This window comes from Sinocyclocheilus anshuiensis, unplaced genomic scaffold (genome assembly GCF_001515605.1).
Source record: "Sinocyclocheilus anshuiensis isolate Anshui unplaced genomic scaffold, SAMN03320099.WGS_v1.1 scaffold376, whole genome shotgun sequence".
Lineage (NCBI taxonomy): Eukaryota > Metazoa > Chordata > Actinopteri > Cypriniformes > Cyprinidae > Sinocyclocheilus > Sinocyclocheilus anshuiensis.
This window is the reverse complement of record NW_015558600.1, coordinates 431,231-450,302: the sequence shown is the minus strand read 5'-3', so window position 1 is coordinate 450,302 and position 19,072 is coordinate 431,231. Positions and strand designations below refer to the sequence as shown.

The following is a 19,072-nucleotide window of genomic DNA, read 5'->3' as shown; positions in this document are numbered from 1 at the left end:
ATATATATATATATATATATATATATATATATATACTGTATATGCGCACACATATATATGTGTGTGTGTGTGTGTGTGTGTGTGTGTGAGTTATGCATTAATTCAAAAGGTTTTTGAGATTGTGAGAAGCATAAATTCAGTCAAATTAGTCCAAAATTGCATCTGGTAGTGTAAATACTTTCATTTACTGTGTGTCAGGATGTCAGCATATGTTAAGTCTGAGCTCTCGTGAGTCATGAGCGAGTAATTCTTAACATCAAGACATTCCACAAAAGGATCATAATGAAAGTGGAAATTTGTCTGAGCCACAAACTGATTGAGCTTTAATGTCTTGGACTTGATTGCACGGATTAATGACACTATTTCCCTCGCTTCCTGTGATTTAGACTGAGAATGAAGAGGATGCTTCCTGTCAGAAGCAGAGCCAGGAATCTCTCTCTTTCTTAACTGCCAGTAAATGTCAGACGCATCACTTTTCAGCTTTAAAAACGTTCTGCAAGTCACCATTGGGAGTTATCTGACATCATCGATAGCAAAATTCACTCCAGTCCACAATCTGAGGCCCACTAAGCCCTGCTCATAAATAACAACACGTGTGATTGGCTGCCTGCGGGAATGATGTCACTGGGTCACTCCAGCTGTGTGCCCCACATTTGAGCAGAAGCAAGCATAACATATGAAAGCAGTTTAGAAACAATTTGAAACCTTTGAGATGACACAATTAATAATTACAACAGTGTTTGACCCATTTATCAGTAAAAAGAAAGAAAGAAATTAGTTGGCCAACTTAAAGGGATAATTCACCCAAAAATGAAAATTCAGACACCACTTACTCACTCATGCTTTTGGAAAGAAAGAAAAAAAAAGATATTTTGAAGAATGTTTCAACTGTCTTATTCATTTAATGGAAGTCAGTGGGACAACATTGGACCATCGTTATTTTAGAATAACTGATATACTATTACATTTTTTATTCATATTTTGAATTTGTTTTTATTTTTAGTTAATATTAAATAACTAATTATATTTTATATCATATTATTAATTATATCGGTTTTTTTATTGTCACTTTTATTCGTTTTTTTTTAAATGTCTGTCTAAATATTTGTAATTTTTATTTTAGTTTCAGTTTAACTTCATTTTGGTACTTCAAGTTAAACTAAACAAAAATTAGAAATAAAAGCTTAAATAAAAAAAGGTTATGTTTTTTCAGTTAACATTTATATTTTATTTCAAGCAACAAAATTATTTGTATTTTTATGCTTTTAGTTTTAGTTAAAGGGGTCATATGATGCGATTTCAATTTTTCCTTTCTCTTTGGAGTGTTACAAGCTCTTGGTGCATAAAGAAGATCTGTAAAGTTGCAAAGACTAAAGTCTCAAATCCAAAGAGATATTCTTTATAAAAGTTAAGAGTCAGCCGCGCCTACCTAAAACGGCTCGTTCTAACACGCCCCCACATACCTACATCACTATGTGGGAAGATTTGCATAACACCGCCCAAATGTTCACGCAAAAGATAGAAGGCGTAACTTTTATTCTCGCTGTAGTAATAGGGCCTTTCGCACCGCTTTAGTTCGAGAACTAAATGTACATGCGAAAACGCCAAAAAGTGGGTAGTTCCACAATTAGTTCTGGTACTATGAAAAGGTTCCTGCGGTGCGAAAGGCCCTATTGTTGTTGCTGCCGCCATGTCGTGAAGGCGCTGTGTGCGTCATAGTGAAAGCGAAACTACTTTGTTTGGTCTTCCAAAAGAGGACGATATCTGCTTCGTCATGCCTGGAGCTGATCCGTGCTGGTCGCTGAGGAAATACATCAACTTTGCGCTGTGGATCGCCGGATCGGCTTTCACCGTGGACGAAGCGGAGTCCAGCCCGGGGTCGTCACATGTGGTTGCCGCAGGCATCACAGTATGGTAAGGGGCGTAACATTTCCGTCACACGCTTGAGGAATTCGGCCAATCACAACGCACTGGATAGCTGGCCAATCAGAGCACACCTCGCATTTTCAGACCGATGAGCTTTGTAGAAATCGACGCATTGAAGAAAGGCGGGGCATAGAGAAGAAACAATAATGTACAGTATGTGGAAAATAATGTTTTTTGAACCTTAAACCGCATAAACACATTTCATTACACTAAATACACAAAATAATGTTCTTTTTAGCAGCATCATATGACCCCTTTAACAAAAAGAACCCTGCATTGGACCCCATTTACTTTCATTGTATGGCCAAAAACAACACAGAGACATTTTTCTAAATATCTTCTTTAGAGTTTAAAAAAAAGAGAAAGTCAGTTCTGAGTGATCTCTCCCTTTAAACAAAATTAAGTTTGTTTGAGTGCACTTTACCTTTCTGCAGGTGGATGATGTCTGGAAAGTTGGACAGCAGGCCCTGGTACAGCGACAGTTTATCCAGCATCTGAAACAGGTCGTATTTAGGCTGCTCTGCGAACATCTCCCCGATGTTCTCGTAGGTGCGGCCTGTGTGCGAGATGGCATTGCTCAGGGTGTCCGAGCTGTATGGAGGGTCCAGCAGGAAAGACTGGCTGATGGACTGGAAGGCGTTTCCCAGCCTCTGGAACTCCTTCCGGAAGCCTCCGAGGTGCTTGCGAACCAGCTCCGATGCCACGTGCGTCAGCTGCATCACGCTGTCGTCCATCTTTTTGGCGAACAACTTAAAGGAGTCAATGCGCTCCTCCACGTCCTGAAGGTCCTGGTGCTCGTTGGGAATCTGGAAGGTGAGCATGAAATGAGCCCCGACCATCTCGTCCTTTTCCGCTCGCCTCTTCCCGAGCTTCCACTGTTTGTCATCTCCACACATGAGGAAGTGTTCGAAACCCTCATACTGAGACAGCACGGGGTGGCTGGTCATGTGGTCCATCCACAAAATAAGCCTCCTCTTCCTTTTCTCAATAAAGTCTTCCTCGAATCGTCCCGTGGCCTGCTTCTCGGGAAGGTGAGGCACGGAAATCACTGTGAATTTGTGCAGTAGTCTGTTGTAGAGCCAGTCAAAGTGCTTGTAGCGGCGGTACACCGGCCTGCCAGTGTGACTGGGGCTGACGCGGTACGAAATGTATGTCTTAATGCCTTTGAACTTCGTCTGTTTGGTGGGGTCTTCAACGGAACAAGTGAAGGGCTGAGGGTTCTCCTTCCACTGAGGCCCCCGAGGGCCCATTTCGATAGAGTAAGACTCTGCGATCTTGGCCATCATGGGAACGTCGCCAAGTATGAAGGCCTCCACACCTGACCGCACAAAGCTGGAGAATCGGTTCAAGTTCCTGCCCACCATGCTGCCCTTTCTATTGCTTGACATGCTGTCCTGGCGCTCCATGTACGGCTTGGTCCGGTAGTGGACGTTGGGGTTGGAATATGGACTTTGAGAATGTCCATTGGCGCCAACACCTCTCCGAGGATCTTCATCCTCAACCACCGTCGAGGTTTCATCCCAGTCATCCCAGTCGTCATCATCGTCGCTCGGCAGGGTCGTGGAAGGCGTATGGATGTACGATAAATCCTTACCAGGAGAGCTTCCAGGTGAGCTCAGGGAATGATCCGTCAGGTTGGACCCGGATCGGTTCCGGATGATGTGAACGTACGAGGCGGGGAACAGGCCTCGCTCTCCTCGGCTGTTCTCACCTTGCAGCCAGCCGTCTACAGAGTTCTCGTCGAAAATCACCAGCTCCTCATTCTCCTGGATGCAGATCTCTTCCTTGTTCTCACTTTGGAAAGTGTAGAGGGCTTTGGCTCTCAGGGACATTTTTGTAACTTTTGCTAGCCAAAAAACTGGGCCACAAAAGAAGTTCCTTACCTCATATCAGACTGCACAGATCAAATCTAACAAAAACAGGGCTGTTTGATAACTTAAAAGTTTGGTTATATGTTATTGTATATGTTATCATAGTACTTTGACAAAACTAGCAGTTTTGAGGCTGATGGTAAATCATTTTAGATAAAGATCTTCAAGTCTTTTTAAAGTTACTGAACAGGAATCTTTTTTTTTTTTTTTTCCCCGGGAAACAATATCCAATATGCTACATTTGTGGAAAAAAGTCTTACATGTTGGAACTCCCTGTCAGGTTGTTACTCTCCAACTTCCCTTAATTTATGCCGTTTCATTATTCCACAAAACCAGAATCATCAGCCGCAGAAAAATAAACCAATAAATCCACAAATCCCGTCCAGCAGAACCGAGACACCGGCAAACACATTCAGTTCAGTGTCTCATAATAACTATAAAACAGTTTTAAGCATCTTGCATGCTGTAAAAATATTAAAAAACAAAAACATCTGTTTTGCAAGTCCGGCTGAACTAAATTCCAGATGAAAACATTATCCCAGCATTTCGTCCCAGACAGAGATGGGAAATAAACGCATCCTTTGCATTCCGCAAACAAAAGAATAAGAAGTAGAGCTAAAGCATCTTTATAATCCACGGATCCAGTTCAGATCGCCGTGTGTTCATATTATTTCCTTCGAGGTGTGATTCAACAGGCCCGTGAGGAGTTTTTCATAAAGTATTTCTTTACTTTGAGCACAAACGCAGTAACTCTTTCCATGACGCGACGCTCGAACAATGAGAGCCGCGCAGTTCAGCGTGAGCTTTAACAGTCGCGTTTGTGGCGCCGCTCGGCGGTCAAATAAACAACTGCAGCATCTGATGGTGTGCATTATGTTCTAACCATTAAATCTTTTTTCGAATAAGTTTTCATTGTATGAAATAGCTTGAAACATACAAATAAAAAAAAATAAAATGGGGGGGGGTATTTAGGGAAATGCTGCTATATGGCAACGCTGTACCACAATGGAAAGTGGTCAAAAAAGTAGTTTTTCTATAAAATTATGATTTTCTTTTCTATTTAAATGCCCATTTCTTTTGCAAATTGATAGATTTATATACTCTGACCTCATGCAAACCAAAAATAAGTAGATCCCTATCATTTAACCTTTACTGAGTACTAACTAGCTAACTCTGCACTCTTCCTACTGGCCTTTCAGTAAAATATTGCTGTATTCATTTTCTGAAAAGAAGAAATCATTTTTTATTTTTAATAAATATTTTTATTTATTTATACATAAATACAACTATACTACAATAAACACTTCAAATAAATAAATAAATAACTGCAATAATATTATTGATGCTATACTATCTATAAAAAAATCCCAATGGGGAAATACATGACTGCAATTCCACTGTGGTGCAGCGTTGCCATATGAAACATTGATATTTTCTCAATTTACTGTAAATCCATGTTGGACAAAGTTAAATTGTGAATAAAAATGTGTGAGGGTGACAGTGGGGAAAAGAGTTTTGGACGGACATTCAAATGTCATGTGACTTAAAAACAGCACATCAAGACCTGCCCTTTTAATTCCCATTGTGCAATATATAGTTTTTTTTTTCATAATAACAAGGAAATGAGTAGAAATTAATTCTTGCCATATGGCAACTCCGTTCCATAAAGGGTTCAACAGTGTTGTCAGTTTCTAGTAACCGCAAAACTCATCCAGATTAGCACAATAACTCAACTAGAGAGTGTAACGTTACAATGATTTGTTGCCACTGAGTGACAAACACTACTCTGCTATTCAGACACATTCAAATCTCAGGATTGTGGGAGGTTATTTGCAGTATGTGTACACAAGAACGTATAATCCATTAAAAGTCATATTTAAATTGATTACTAGTTTGAAATCCGCCACAGAAGTCTCTTTAAAAAGATTTTCTTATCCAGTAATCACGAACGGCTGTGATTGGTCCATCTTGACCAGCGATGAGAAATGTAACAGATACCACGTGATATCTCCATTTGTTTATGTCTGGATAATAACATAACTGAAGAGTTACAATATGATAAATGTTATTTAGACCAATTATAGGCAACACCTGGACCGCTAGTCTTACTTACAAACTATATTTCTTCTTTTTTGCGATGCTTTTATTTTGCTTTAGAACTAAACCGAATTGATACAGCATATTTTTATAGTATGTATATTTTAACAGAATTAGAAGTCAATCGAACGACATTTAACCACAGTAAAATTATTTTTGAGATGAATTCTTCACCAATCGGTGAAACGCAGCGATGAATTTTGGTCGGCCGTGGTGAGGCGTGATGACGTCAGCGCGCCATTGCGTTTCAACGCGTGTTTCTTTCTCTGCAGAAGTTGGTGTTTGTGTATTTCGCTGTTCTTATTATCCATTCTGTTTGTGTTTTTATTGCTCTTTTAAATCATAGGTAAAGGATTTTTAGAGCGGCTCTGATGGGATTGTGATCACGTGTTTGCTGTCACGCTCTGCCTGCAGTTGGTGCATCTGTACGTGTTGACTTGTGTTTGTCCATATGTGATTTTCAATGATTTCTGTTGCTTTTGAAACACCTCACTGGTCTTAAAGACATAAGAGACACTTATAATTGCATTTAAGTGTCTTAAGATGATGTGAACACTTCTGTGTGTTGTCACAGGTCCATCATGGAGGCTCTGACCCAGGCTCTCTCCTCCAGCTTCTCTGTATCCAGAGAACCAAACAGCACTTCTGCTCCCCATCCACGCCTGGCCCAGTACAAGAGCAAATACAGCGTTCTGGAGCAGAGTGAACGGCGCAGGAGGTTCCTGGAGCTGCAGAAAGAGTGAGTTTACCTTATACAACCACCCAGAACACAAGAGCAGCTGCTTATCAACCACCTACAACACATTATTTTGATGCACTGCCACTGATAGAATACATTATGCTGGCAGGAAGAGACTAAACTACGTGAATCACGCCCGTCGGCTGGCTGATGGAGACTGGACCAGAGCTGACAGCGAGGATGAGGAGGGTGAAGAGAAGAAGAGTCAGCCGCAGCTGGAGAACAGCACTGATGAAGAAGGAATGGAGATCGAGCAGAGGAAAAAGCTACCGAAACATTATGCTAACCAGGTGCTTAAAAACACATTGACAGATATAGTTGTTTACATGATTAATCTTAAAGGTACAGTAGCACAAACAACCTGTTTAATTCTATGTTTTTTGGTTTAGGAAGCTATAAATAACTTGTATTGTGCCTTTTAATTAATGATAAGTGATTCCTGAATAATCAGAAGTCAAAAAGAGCTTTATTACCAAGTATGTTTACACACACAAGGAATTTGTCTTGGCGACAGGAGCTTCCAGTGCAGAAGAAAATAGACATAGATAGTGCATACGTGATAGTGCAGACATGCATAGGAATTACACAGTAGAGATGAAATATAACACTAATATAAGAAAAACAGAAAATTAAATAATGCAATATAATACCGAAATACAAATATAGAGAAAAAACATAGTATATAATTGTTTACAAGTATAAGTTTATGTAGTTTACAAATGTACAATTTTCAGATGGTATGTATAAATGTGTCAGATATGATGGACAGTAATAGTTATGAAAGTTTTAATTGTTTAGAGTATAGCCTGTGAGGAAAAACTGTTCTTGTGCCTGGCTGTTCTGGTGGTCAGTGCTCTGTAGCGCCAACCAGAGGGCAACAATTGAAAGAGAGTGTGGGCTGGGTGTGAGGGGTCCAAAGTGATTTTCTTAGCCCTTTTTAGGTGTAGAGATGTTGGAGTTTGGGCAGGGGGACCCAGTAATCTTCTCAGCAGTCCTGACTGTCTGTTGTAGTCTCTTGATGTCCGATTTGGTAGCTGAACCAAACCAGGCAGTTATGGATGAACACAGGACAGACTCAGTGGCAGAGTAGAACTGTGTGAGCAGCTCCTGTGGCAGGATGAATTTCATCAGCTGGCGAAGGAAGTACGGTCTCTGCTGAGCCTTTTTAGCAATGGAGTCTATGTGAGTGTCCCACTGTTATAACTGCACCAGACAGCCAGCTCTTTAACCTCCTGTCTGTAAGCAGACTCGTCTCCGTTGTGTATGAGGCCGATGATGGTAGTGTCTTCTGCAAATTTCAGGAGCTTGACAGAAGGGTCTTTTGTAGTGCATTCGTTCGTATACAAGGAGAAGAGCAGTGGGGAGAGCACACATCCCTGAGGGGCGCCAGTGCTGATCGTGAGAGTCCTGGATGTGAGTTTACCCAGCCTCACTAGTTGCTGCCTGTCTGTCAGGAAGCTGGTGATCCACTGACAGATTGGGGTGGGCACAGAGAGCTGGGTCAGTTTGGCTGAGAGAAGGTCAGGCATGATGGTATTGAAGGCCGAACTGAAGTCTACAAACAAGCTCCTTGCGTAAGTCCCAGGTCTATAAAGATGTTGCAGAGAAGGGTCTGTAGTCGTTAAGTCCAGTGATATTTTTTTTTTTTTGGGACCGGAACGATAGTGGAGCGTTTGAAGCAGCAGGGAACTTCACACTGCTCCAGTGATCTGTTGAAGATCTGTGTAAGAATGGGGGCAGTTGGTCAGCGCAGACTTTTAAACAGGCAGGTGAAACACTGGGCCTGAAGCTTTCTTAGTCTTATACAAGTCATATATGACTTATTGAAGTATTTTATAATAAAATCCACTACTTTTACACTTAAATCAGTTCTTAAAAACACATTGACAGATAGTCATTTATATATAGCAGTTTTAAAGGTACAGTAGTAAAATCAGCTGGGTTATTGCTAAGGATTAAGGAAAATGGGTGGAAAATGCTTATATTAAGCAAAAATATGACAAGTGTTTGTTTCAAGAAATTATTAATAACTTATAAGAAATTATAAGTGGTTACTTGCATCAGTATATACTACTTATGTAAATATTTTATAATAAAAGTACTGCAAAAGTGATACATTATAATGCTGTCTGGAAACATAATTAAAAGTCCTTTAATAGAAAAGTTGTATTTTATATTTTTGTTATATTTCTATTCTCCAGCTGATGCTGTCAGAGTGGTTAGTGGATGTCCCTGCAGAGCTGAGCTCTGATTGGCTGATGGTGGTTTGTCCAGTTGGGAAGCGTTCCCTCGTTGTTGCCTCCAAGGTTTGGATCTTTTTCCATCCATCATGAACATCATGAGACCAGACATACACTAACGTTCAAAAGTTTGGGTTTAGGAATTAAAAAAAAAAAGATACTTTTATTCAGAAAGGATGCATTAAATTGAGCAAACGTCACTGTAAAATCTTTTATAATGTTAAAAGATGTCTATTTCAAATAAATGCCGTTCTCTTGAACTTTCTATTCATCAAACATTCCTGAATTAAATGTATCACAGTTTTCCACAAACATATTAAGCAGCACAACTCATTTCAACACTGATGATAATCAGAAATGTTTCTTGAGCAGCAAATCAGCATATTAGAAGGATTTCTGAAGGATTATGTGACACTGAAGACTGGAGGAATGATGCTGAAAATTCAGCTTTGCATCACAGGAATAAATTACTTTTTAAAATATAATCAAATACAAAATATTTATTTAAACTGTAAAAACATATTATAGTTTTACTGTATTTTTGATCAAATAAATGCAGCCTTGGTAAGCATAAGAGACTTCTTTCAAAAACTTTATTAAAACATCTTAAGAACCCCAAACTTATATCTATATGAAGCAGCATTTTACATGTTTAATTTTCATGTTTATGATTTTATCCTTAGGGATCTACGTCATCTTACACCAAAAGTGGCTACTGTGTCAATCGATTCCCTTCTCTTATCCCTGGTGGCAACAGACACAACTCTGCAGTAGGAAAAGGTCTGCACCATCCTACAGATTGTTTACACTAGAGTGTGCTAGAGTACTGCAGTTCTGAACCATACTGGAAAATAAGTGACAAATATGTTTTACATAGATTACACCATCCTGGACTGCATCTACAGTGACGTGGACAGAACATACTACATCCTGGATGTCATGTGCTGGAGGGGACATCCTGTGTATGACTGCTCAGTGAGTGATCATTTCCTCTAATGACATCTATATAAACTTTAAGGACATATTCTACACTTTTGCACCATTTTATATAATTAATTTAATTTCTCAGAAGTATACTTATGTTTGTTGCACCAAAACAATCGTAAATTTAGTTTTAGATGTATCATGACTGCTGTTCAATTTGGAGCAATAGTTTTTTTGTTTGTTTTTTTTTTGAAGAAAATTAATACTTTTATTCAGCAAGCAGACATTCAATTGGTGAAAAGTGACAGTAAAGGCATTTATAATGTTGCAAAAGATTGCTATTTCAAATAAATGTTGTTCTTTTGAACTTTCTTTTTATCAAAGAATCCTGACAAAAGTATCCGTTTCCACCAAAAGCACAAGCGCAGCACAACTGTTTTTCAACATTAATAATAATAAATGTTTCTTGAGCAGCAAATCAGTATATTAGAATGATTTGCATCACAGAAATAACTTTTGAATGTTAGTGTATGTAAATGACCTCTGTTCTGGCTAACCACTTTGCATGTGGAATTAATTTTCATAAATGCTTCTGTATTAAAATTCTAGTTTGTTTGCACTTAATCCTTTTCTTACAATGCAAAGCACAAACTGATGTATTTTTACAGACAGAGTTCCGTTTCTACTGGTTGCAGTCTAAAGTGGAAGAGGTTGAAGGTCTTTCTGAAATATCCAAGATTAATCCTGTAAGTGAGCAAATAACTGCGTCTGTGAGTGTGAACAAGGCTGAACTTTGAGCTGAAGCACTTGGTTCATGCTCTGTTCTGTCTCTGCAGTTCCGGTTTGTGAGTCTGAACAACATCAGCTGTTCGACAGAGTCCATCCAGACGGCTCTTGCACATGAGTACAACTTTACAGTAAGAACCTCCATTATTTGACATGCTAAGTCTATAAAATAACATTGATTGAGCTGATTATTTATGATATTTTAGTGGTATTCAGGGCTTGATGCTTTGTTTTTCTCAAGGAGCACAAAAAGTGGACAAATTTAGGAACACATTAAAAAAAATGAATGAAAATTGATCAAACAATGTGTTTTTCCCTTATAAAGGGATACAAGGAGGCTTTTACTAGCAGAATTATGTAATTTACTAGAAAAGTACACTGTTTTTAAATATTTCTGCTTCAAACTGTATTTAACAATTGTTATTATATATAGGCCTACTTTAAGCTGCAGAAACTTTATATATATATATATATATATATACCGTATATATATTCCTGATTTTTCATTACTAAATTTAAGATATCTTAAAATGATAATTAAGATATTTGTTATGGCATTTAAGATATTAACTACATTTTTTTAGACTTTTTTTTTTTTTATTCACACACATGTGCCTAATACAATTTTCAGCACACACATCTTGGTCGCATATGCGAGTGAAACACTCATACTACTGGCTTGAGCCCTGGTATAGATGAACTCAAAATGTGTTCCTCTCTTCTAGGTGGACGGGCTTCTTTTCTACCACAAGGAGACCCACTACACCCCTGGCAGCACACCGCTGGTTGGCTGGCTCAGACCCTATATGGTGGCAGATATCTTGGGCATCGAGATGCCACAGTGTCCCCTCACCAGCAAGCCTGATTATGCCAGCCATCAGCTTCAGCAGATCCTGGAGCACAAGAAAACCTCTACAGAAGTTCGGCCGGCCGACCAAAACGGCCGATATGAACTGGAACATCTGTCCACGCCAGAGGCACAGCTGGAGAAGTCTCACAGCACTCAGAAAGAGAGCATGGAGGCCTGAGTACCTTTTTTAGAGAGCACTTTTCTCAAGCCTGTGCATGACTGTGAAGATGATCTCCTTTCAGGAGAACACTGATGTCAATGAGTTTTTAACTGCTATATTTAAAATCGCAATTCAGTTCGAAGTAACTCAGATGGACCTATTTCTGTAATCATAATAGCAAAAATGAATCTATTCTGCTTTGTTTGCAGATATTATTTTAGGAAACGTATAGGTATAAATGATAGTAAACCCTCATGCTCTGCTGAATTGACCTACTCTGTTTAATCATGCATCTTCATTGGATTTTATATATAGCTTTTTAATTCGATCTTTTCTGTAGAAGATGAGATCATTAAGATTCAGCTGGTGAAGAAGCCAGAGTAGATGTTTTTTTTAAATTTGTGTTATGACTTCAATAAAGTTTTATTGTCTGTATTGTTTATCCCTTTGTCTAAAATATTTTTGAATGTCTGAAATTTTCTGGCTTTTAAATACACATTGATGAAAGTTTGAGGTCAGTTAATTTTATTACTATTATTATCATTATCATCATCATCATCATTTTATTATTTTAAGAAATTAAAGGTTTTTTTTAGATTGTATTGCTTTTAAGTATACTTTTATTTAGCAAGGATGCATTCAATTGGTCAAAAATGACTGCCACAAATGTTTAAATAAATGTCTTTTTGAACTTTCCATTCATCAAAGAATCATTAAAAAAAAGATTTCCACAAAATATTAGGCAGCACAACTGTTTTTGACTTTTGATAAAAATAAATGTTTCTTGAGCATCAAATCAGCATATTAGAATGATTTCTGAAGGATCATGTGACACTGAAGACTGGAGTAATGATGATGAAAATTCAGCTTTGCATCACAGGAATAAATTACATTTTAAAATATATTCAGTTAGAAAATGGTTCTTTTAAATTGTAATAATTTTTCACAATATTACTATTTTTACTGTATTTTTGATCAAATAAATACAACCTTGGTGAGCATAAGAGACTTTTTTCAAAAACATCAAAATTTTTCCAAACAACTTCTGAACAGCAGTTTTATAATATTTAATATAAATAATAATAGTTAATAATATTATAATTGCTTAAAATATATAAAATAATTAATATAAACATTGTTTATATATACAAACATCTAAAATTAATAATAAGGGTTTTAACTACTAAATGTCTTATTTCTATTGGCATCACTGCAACAGCAGTTTTTATCTTTGCCAAGGAAATGCTGGCATCATCAAAATCTCCTCTGGTTGAATGTCAAACACCTCACACAAATGTGCAGGAGGTTATAATGAGGCTGCTTTCATTGATTTGAAACCACTAGGTCACTTCCCGCACAAAACCAGAGCGTAATCGGAGAGTTTGGTTATTAGTCAGTAGCTGCTTTCCAGGAACTCGCAGCACCCGTCAGCCTAGAACAGCCTTCACTAAATCACTCATGACTGACATTAAGTAAAGACCTGTCAATCAATAAAGTATGTCAACAGCCTAGGCCTATTCAAAACATAAAGTGCGCCAAAAATGCTCATTTTTGAGACGTGGTCATGATTTGCTGCTTCTCAAATCCTGTTTTGCCTGACTGAGATGTTTTTGTGTGTATAGTTTAGTTTGGGACTCTGATGGTTCACTGTGAGTGTGAATTTCTTCTCTGAAAGTGAAAGCACTTGTGTGCATTTTTCCAGCATAATGTCGTCATGCTCTCCTGTCAGTCATTCTAGCCCATGGAAACCCACCCACAGGAAGCTCTTTGTTGTTTTATCAGCGCAGTTTCTTGGCACAGTTTCTTGCATCAGGTTTAAACAGTGAGATATTTATGCCCTTGCGCCCACAATGATATCTGTACAGAATGGAAACTTTCAGTAAAAAAATAAATACGTAAGTTGGCGCACAGGAACTCATCTAAATACTTAAATAAATAAACAAAAAATAAAACCATCCGACTATTTAAAAGGAAAATACAAAAAAAAGAATCAGTTTTTGAACCAGTTCACTGAAAGGAGCCATCCAAACGAACCGATTCGCTACAATGACTCGGACTCCTCGAGGTTTTTATGAATGGAGAGGAGGAGCGTCGTTCAGTTTGCAGTTCTCCATTGTGGCCTGCAGAGGGAGCGTCATCTTTCATCTTTCACTGCTGCTGCTTTTCAGGAGCGTCTGATCTTCGTTCGCCTTCTCGCGTTATAGCCTCTTAAATCTCCCGGATGACGCGGAGCCGATCGCTTAATATAATAGCGTACCTCCAAACAAACTAACCGGCCTTCGACGAGTTTCGACGGAGCACCGTGATGAATTTCTCCCTTCGTCACACAGGCGGGCGGACCGAAGCTCCGCTAGAGCACCATTAGTGTATGTGTGTAAAAATATATATATGTGGATCCAATCGAACCCGGACCGGATCATGAACGAGCCGCTTTGTCGCGTGCCGTGCTGAAGTGGCGGGCTGAAAACGCCGCGAGTCTCGCGCTGCTTCTGCGGTTAGCCTGATCGCTGCTAACGGGCCTAAAAAAGCCCAGTCTGATTTCTACAGTCTGATCTAAACAGCCGTGTGAGCTTTAATAAGATCCTCCAGCGGGGAGAGCAGAGGATGGCCGGCCGTCTGAGCGCTGAGGAGGAGCAGGTATGAAATACCGTCACAATCCGGTTAGCATCGCTTCTCTTTTCCAGCGGTTCTGTTGGGGACACCGTCCAGTTGATTAGAACCCCTTTACAATGGTTTACCATGGTAACTAGTTCAGACCAAAGTACCTATTTAACAGAGTTTTTTTTTTTTTATTTTCAAGTGGGTGAAATTATGGGTAAGTTACGATTTTTATTTAATTAAATGCAGACAAATACATGTAATAAAAATATTAAAAACATCTGGTAAAACCTTTAAAATTAATACTTGTCAGCTTACAAAAACGTTTTTTTTAAACCGTATGCAATTTTTAAATAAAACCTAAATATTATGTTATAAACAGTGTTATAAGTTTAATATTTTTAACAAAATAACATTTTCTGTGCTCAAACGGTAGATCATGGTGCTCGCAACATCAGGATGATGGGTTCGAATCCAGGCAAAATTAACATGATAAACTGATACAAATGTATGCCTTCAGTGCAGTGTTCACTTGCAGACTTGTAGTATGGTGTCATTTTTGTTTTATTTAAATTATATTAAAATACGTGGATTTTATTGAAAACACTGACCAAGATATTCTTAACAAATTCACCTGTTGTTTTACTTAAAGGAAAGCCAGATGTGTTTGGGTTAACATCAGAGTGCGTAAATAATGACAGCATTTATTTTTTTCGATGAAATATTCCATGAATCTGAACATGAAACACTCAAAAATGCCTTAAAAATTTAATCGCATGTATGCATGTTTCAAACGTGTTTATGAAGCAGTTTGGTGGGAAAGCAGTTTTGTACTATACACAGACTAAAACAGGAAATGGTCATTATATAAGTCTGCTTGTTATTTATAGGTCACTTTCAGCAGGCATGTGTGTAAGTCGTGCAAATGTTTTGCAAATCTTTGAATAGTTTTGTTTGCACTAAAATGTCATGAATGACTCGTAAAGCCTCAGTAACCTGTTTTAATAAGCGGGGAAAGTGTGCGTCTGTTGATTTCTTTAACAAGGCCTCTCTGTCTCCTCCATCCTGCTGTGGAATCTCATTTAAATAAACCCCCAGTCGTCCGTCCATCCGTCCGCCGGTCAGCAGTCGTTGTCTTATCGGCGGTCTCTGCCTGTGCAAATGCACAGGAATCCCAGCTGAGTGAGTGAATGACACTCCGGGGTCTCATCTCGGAGGCAGCGCGGGGATGTGGCCTTATGGGGGCTGCTGGATCCTGCTGGACAAATGTGAGAGAGTAATTAGATGTCAGACGGGCTGTGTCCGGCACTCCGTTGTCCTGAGGGACATGAGCTGTTAAAAGCATTTCCACTGGAGAAACTCATGCAGAGAGAAAGAAGAGACGTGGGTCCAGTTCATGACGTGCTTTTCTTCCTGTTCAGAGCTGACTGATGCCAAAGTAGAGAGGAGTGATGATGGTTTAAAAATTAACCATGGTTTTAATATAGTAAAAGTGAAGTAGCCATGTTTTTTTGTGAGATTGATTGCCATTTGTATAAGCACAGTTTTACTAGAAATACCATGGTTAAACTATGGTTAGTGTAGCAAAACCATGGTTAATTTGTGGTTACCGTTGTTTTACTATAATAACTATGTTTTTTGTTTTTATTATATATGTATATGGTTAATTGTTTTTAAAGGATACCCTTACAGAATCAGGAAAAACTAAATATAAAAGTTAATATTACTATTATTATTAAACATATGGTGTATATATGTAATTATGCTTTTATGGGCATTAATAAAATCTACAAACTTTTGTAAGATCTGTTTTTAAAATGTTATATCTAGTACTGCCCTGATAATAATAATATATTTTTTGTCTTTGGTAGATATCAAAAGTCTTATTTTGTTTTTATATTTTATTTTTTATATTTTTTATTAAATGGATCTTAATTTTTTAATCTAATGCTGCCCATAAAAATATATAAAAAATATGTAGATATGATGATGATTATGATGATGACTATCATATAGAACATAGATCACTTTTATGGGCCATATTACAACAAAAAGTTTTTGTAAGATTTCAAATATTTTTATAGTCTTTTTTTTAATAATTTTTATTAGATGGATCTTAATTGTTTTATCTAATGCTGCCCATAAAAATATAAAAAAAATATGTAGATATGATTATGATGATGACTATCATATAGAACATAGATCACTTTTATGGGCCATATTACAAAACGAAAGTTTTTGTAAGATTTCAAATATTTTTATAGTCTTTTTTTTTATTTTTTATTTTATAATAATATTTTGTAATATTTAAGATTTTTTGTAAAAAGACATTTAATGCATACATACTATATTTTGTCTTTTCAGGGCAATGCTATATATAAAATAGATTTATATATTATTTATTGTTAGGTATCTTTATTAAAATGTTTTTCTAATGCTGCCCATAAAAAGTATAAAATATGTTTTATATAATAATAATTTATCATTTTTGTTCTTGTCTTTTCAGGGCAGTACTGGATATAAAAATTTCTTATTTTAAAATAGACATTGATATCACCAGTATAATATATATTTATTTTATATCTATATTCACATATATTCCACAAAACAAAATACATTCACAAATTACCTTGTTTAAAAGTTTACACACCCCCATCAATCATCAGCGTCTGTTTGCAGCCAGTTGTGATGGTTGAATGAGTCCCTCAATTGTCTTGAGGTGCAGAACTGAATCTCAAAGTCAGTGAGACATTATGGGAAAGACCTTGAATGTGTAGTGCATGCTGTGAAACCAAAGAACTCACAGAAGAGTGGGCGGCTTCACTGTTCAGGAGAAATCAAGACCTTTTTATATGCATGATGTTCAGAGTTCATTGACAGGCCATGAGCAAAAACTTTCAGGAGATTAAACTGCGGCCTGTGAAACTGCACAGTTCACCGGGGTGATTTCTGCAGAATTCAGGCCTGTCCGGCATGATATGCTGCTTATCTGTCCTTTTAAGGATACAGTGTTGTGCAAGTGGGTGGACTGGAACCTCTGGAGAGAGGACTAGCTTATTATTTTTGGCTTTCAGGTCAAATGAATGGTGAAGCTTTATTTGCACAGATTTCTGAAAAATAGTTTCAGACGTCTATAGCTGATGGCATTGGTCCAGTATGTTGGGAGTATGTTGGGTAAATATCCTGTTATATTGAGCCGGACATATGTATGGACATATAGCTTGTCCAAAAAAGTTGAGAAAGGTTTAACCAATCGGAGTGAAGACACTGGAGCCATGCGAGGCGTTTCCTGTGAGATACTGCAGTCGAGTGGAGGCATAGTCTCCCAGAATGCATTGCAAACACGAAAATCAGTTCTGAGACAACCTGAAGTTGCTGTCATGTGATTTGCATCGGTTTTCTTCTATAGAGGGTCAATTTAATGCAGTTTAGCTTGATTTAGTCACTGTGTTTGATATGAGATGAGCAAAGTAGCCTCTTGGTTCCAGATCCAAACATCATTCAGTTTTTTTCCACGTCTCCTACCTCGCTCTCTTATGGTCTTGTTTGTATGTGAGTGTTTATAGTTATCAGGAAATGACTGAGAACACAGTGTTTTGGCAGCAAATCTTTTGTAAATCCCGGACGTAAACCTACTCGAAGCCGCCTGACAGACACACACTAGTGCAGGTCTCAGCGTCGCAGACTTTGAACTTGCCACAGCACAAAATGTACCCACATTCAGTTGGTGGCAGTTGTTGATTTTGCATGTGGGGAAAAAACAATTGAGCAGTATGTCCCATATTAATGCCAGACTTAACATTTATCTCTTTCTTTCTCAGGCCACAAAGCAGTTTTTGGAGGAAATCAACAAATGGACATCCCAACATGGTGTCTCGCCGTTGTCCTGGGACGTGGCCGTGAAGTTTCTGATGGCCCGCAAGTTTGATGTTCTGCGAGCAATTGAGCTTTTTCACAGCTACAGGGTGAGTGTGTGTCTGACAATGACACACATTATGCACTCAGTACAGATCTGTGTGGCGTCTGGGAGGTTTTCAGGTCTCTGTGCAGCAGATTTAAGCTTTCGTTCTACGGAACTCTGTATATTTGGGTTCAGGTGAGGACGTGATCAGAACATAAACTGACTTGTGTGTTCACAGAAACAAGCACTCCTCATTCTTGATATCAGTAATCCAGACACGAGGAGTGAAAATCAGCCCAGAAAGACTTTACCCAAATACTGACCCGCCAGTAGAATGATGCTGACTTATTCTCTCTTTCTCTCTCTCTCTCTTTCATATTTCACTTTCAGGTCAATGTAGTTTATTGGCTTGAAAAAAATTGTTTATTGGGATTGCCAAAGTATTTGGCAACATACAATAGTTTGTAGTGCAAAAGTAAGTTATTTAACATGAAATAATAATGGTGTAAATGGAATGTTAACTATACAAAATGAAATACATGGTGATTCAAACTTAGAAATATCTTTTGAAGGGGTGGTTCACTTTTTTAACGTTGGTGTGTAATATTGCTGTTTGAGCATAAACAATATCTGCAAAGTTACGAAGCTGAAAATTCAATGCAAACGGAGATATCTTTTAAAATTCTGGCAGTTTGATGCCTACAAAAACGGCTCGTAGGGACTACAACGAGTTACTTCCCGGGTTCGTGACGTAACAAACCCAGATAAACCCCGCCCTCGAGAAAAGGCAGCAAAGGTGGCGAGGCCATGCTGCGCTGCTTCAGAGAAGAGGAAGAGAAAACTAGAGGTGCATGTAAAAATCTATTCATATATGAATCGCGATTCTGTCTTCTAACGAATCTAATGGATTCACAAGTTTCAAAATCAATGTTCTAAAGCAGCTGTTCTTAATACTGTTCCTCGCGTCCCCTGCTCTGCTC

At 38.1% G+C, this 19,072-nt stretch overlaps 3 protein-coding genes across 8 annotated transcripts in view; 2 read left to right on the top strand and 1 right to left on the bottom strand.

Annotated features, from left to right (window-relative positions):
* LOC107680142 (sorting nexin-33-like) overlaps positions 1-4,590 on the bottom strand; it is a 14,401-nt gene extending 9,811 nt beyond the window's left edge. The window contains exon 1 of the mRNA XM_016475912.1: positions 2,351-4,590. Within this exon, the coding sequence (XP_016331398.1) occupies positions 2,351-3,758 (1,408 nt within the window). The 5' untranslated portion in view covers positions 3,759-4,590. The remainder of the gene's footprint in view (positions 1-2,350) is intronic.
* Positions 1-11,976, top strand: part of LOC107680143 (snurportin-1-like) — a 23,667-nt gene extending 11,691 nt beyond the window's left edge. Inside the window, exons 1-10 of one of the 5 annotated variants that reach the window (XM_016475914.1) lie at positions 2,721-2,739; positions 6,241-6,319; positions 6,469-6,633; positions 6,743-6,923; positions 8,835-8,939; positions 9,557-9,653; positions 9,751-9,848; positions 10,466-10,543; positions 10,634-10,714; positions 11,309-11,975. In XM_016475914.1, the coding sequence (XP_016331400.1) occupies positions 6,476-6,633; positions 6,743-6,923; positions 8,835-8,939; positions 9,557-9,653; positions 9,751-9,848; positions 10,466-10,543; positions 10,634-10,714; positions 11,309-11,611 (1,101 nt within the window). In that variant the 5' untranslated portion in view covers positions 2,721-2,739; positions 6,241-6,319; positions 6,469-6,475 and the 3' untranslated portion in view covers positions 11,612-11,975. Of the gene's footprint in view, positions 1-2,668; positions 2,740-6,090; positions 6,169-6,240; positions 6,320-6,468; positions 6,634-6,742; positions 6,924-8,834; positions 8,940-9,556; positions 9,654-9,750; positions 9,849-10,465; positions 10,544-10,633; positions 10,715-11,308 lie in introns of those variants that run through there. The other 4 variants (XM_016475913.1, XM_016475915.1, XM_016475917.1 and 1 more) reach the window with 4 other exon arrangements.
* A 1,549-nt stretch (positions 11,977-13,525) lies between these two features.
* The window catches only part of LOC107680145 (tyrosine-protein phosphatase non-receptor type 9-like), a 19,255-nt gene continuing 13,708 nt past the window's right edge, over positions 13,526-19,072 (top strand). Inside the window, exons 1-2 of one of the 2 annotated variants that reach the window (XM_016475920.1) lie at positions 13,526-14,230; positions 18,013-18,156. In XM_016475920.1, coding sequence (XP_016331406.1) covers positions 14,198-14,230; positions 18,013-18,156 — 177 coding nt within the window. In that variant the 5' untranslated portion in view covers positions 13,526-14,197. The remainder of the gene's footprint in view (positions 14,231-18,012; positions 18,157-19,072) is intronic. The other variant, XM_016475921.1, reaches the window with a different exon arrangement.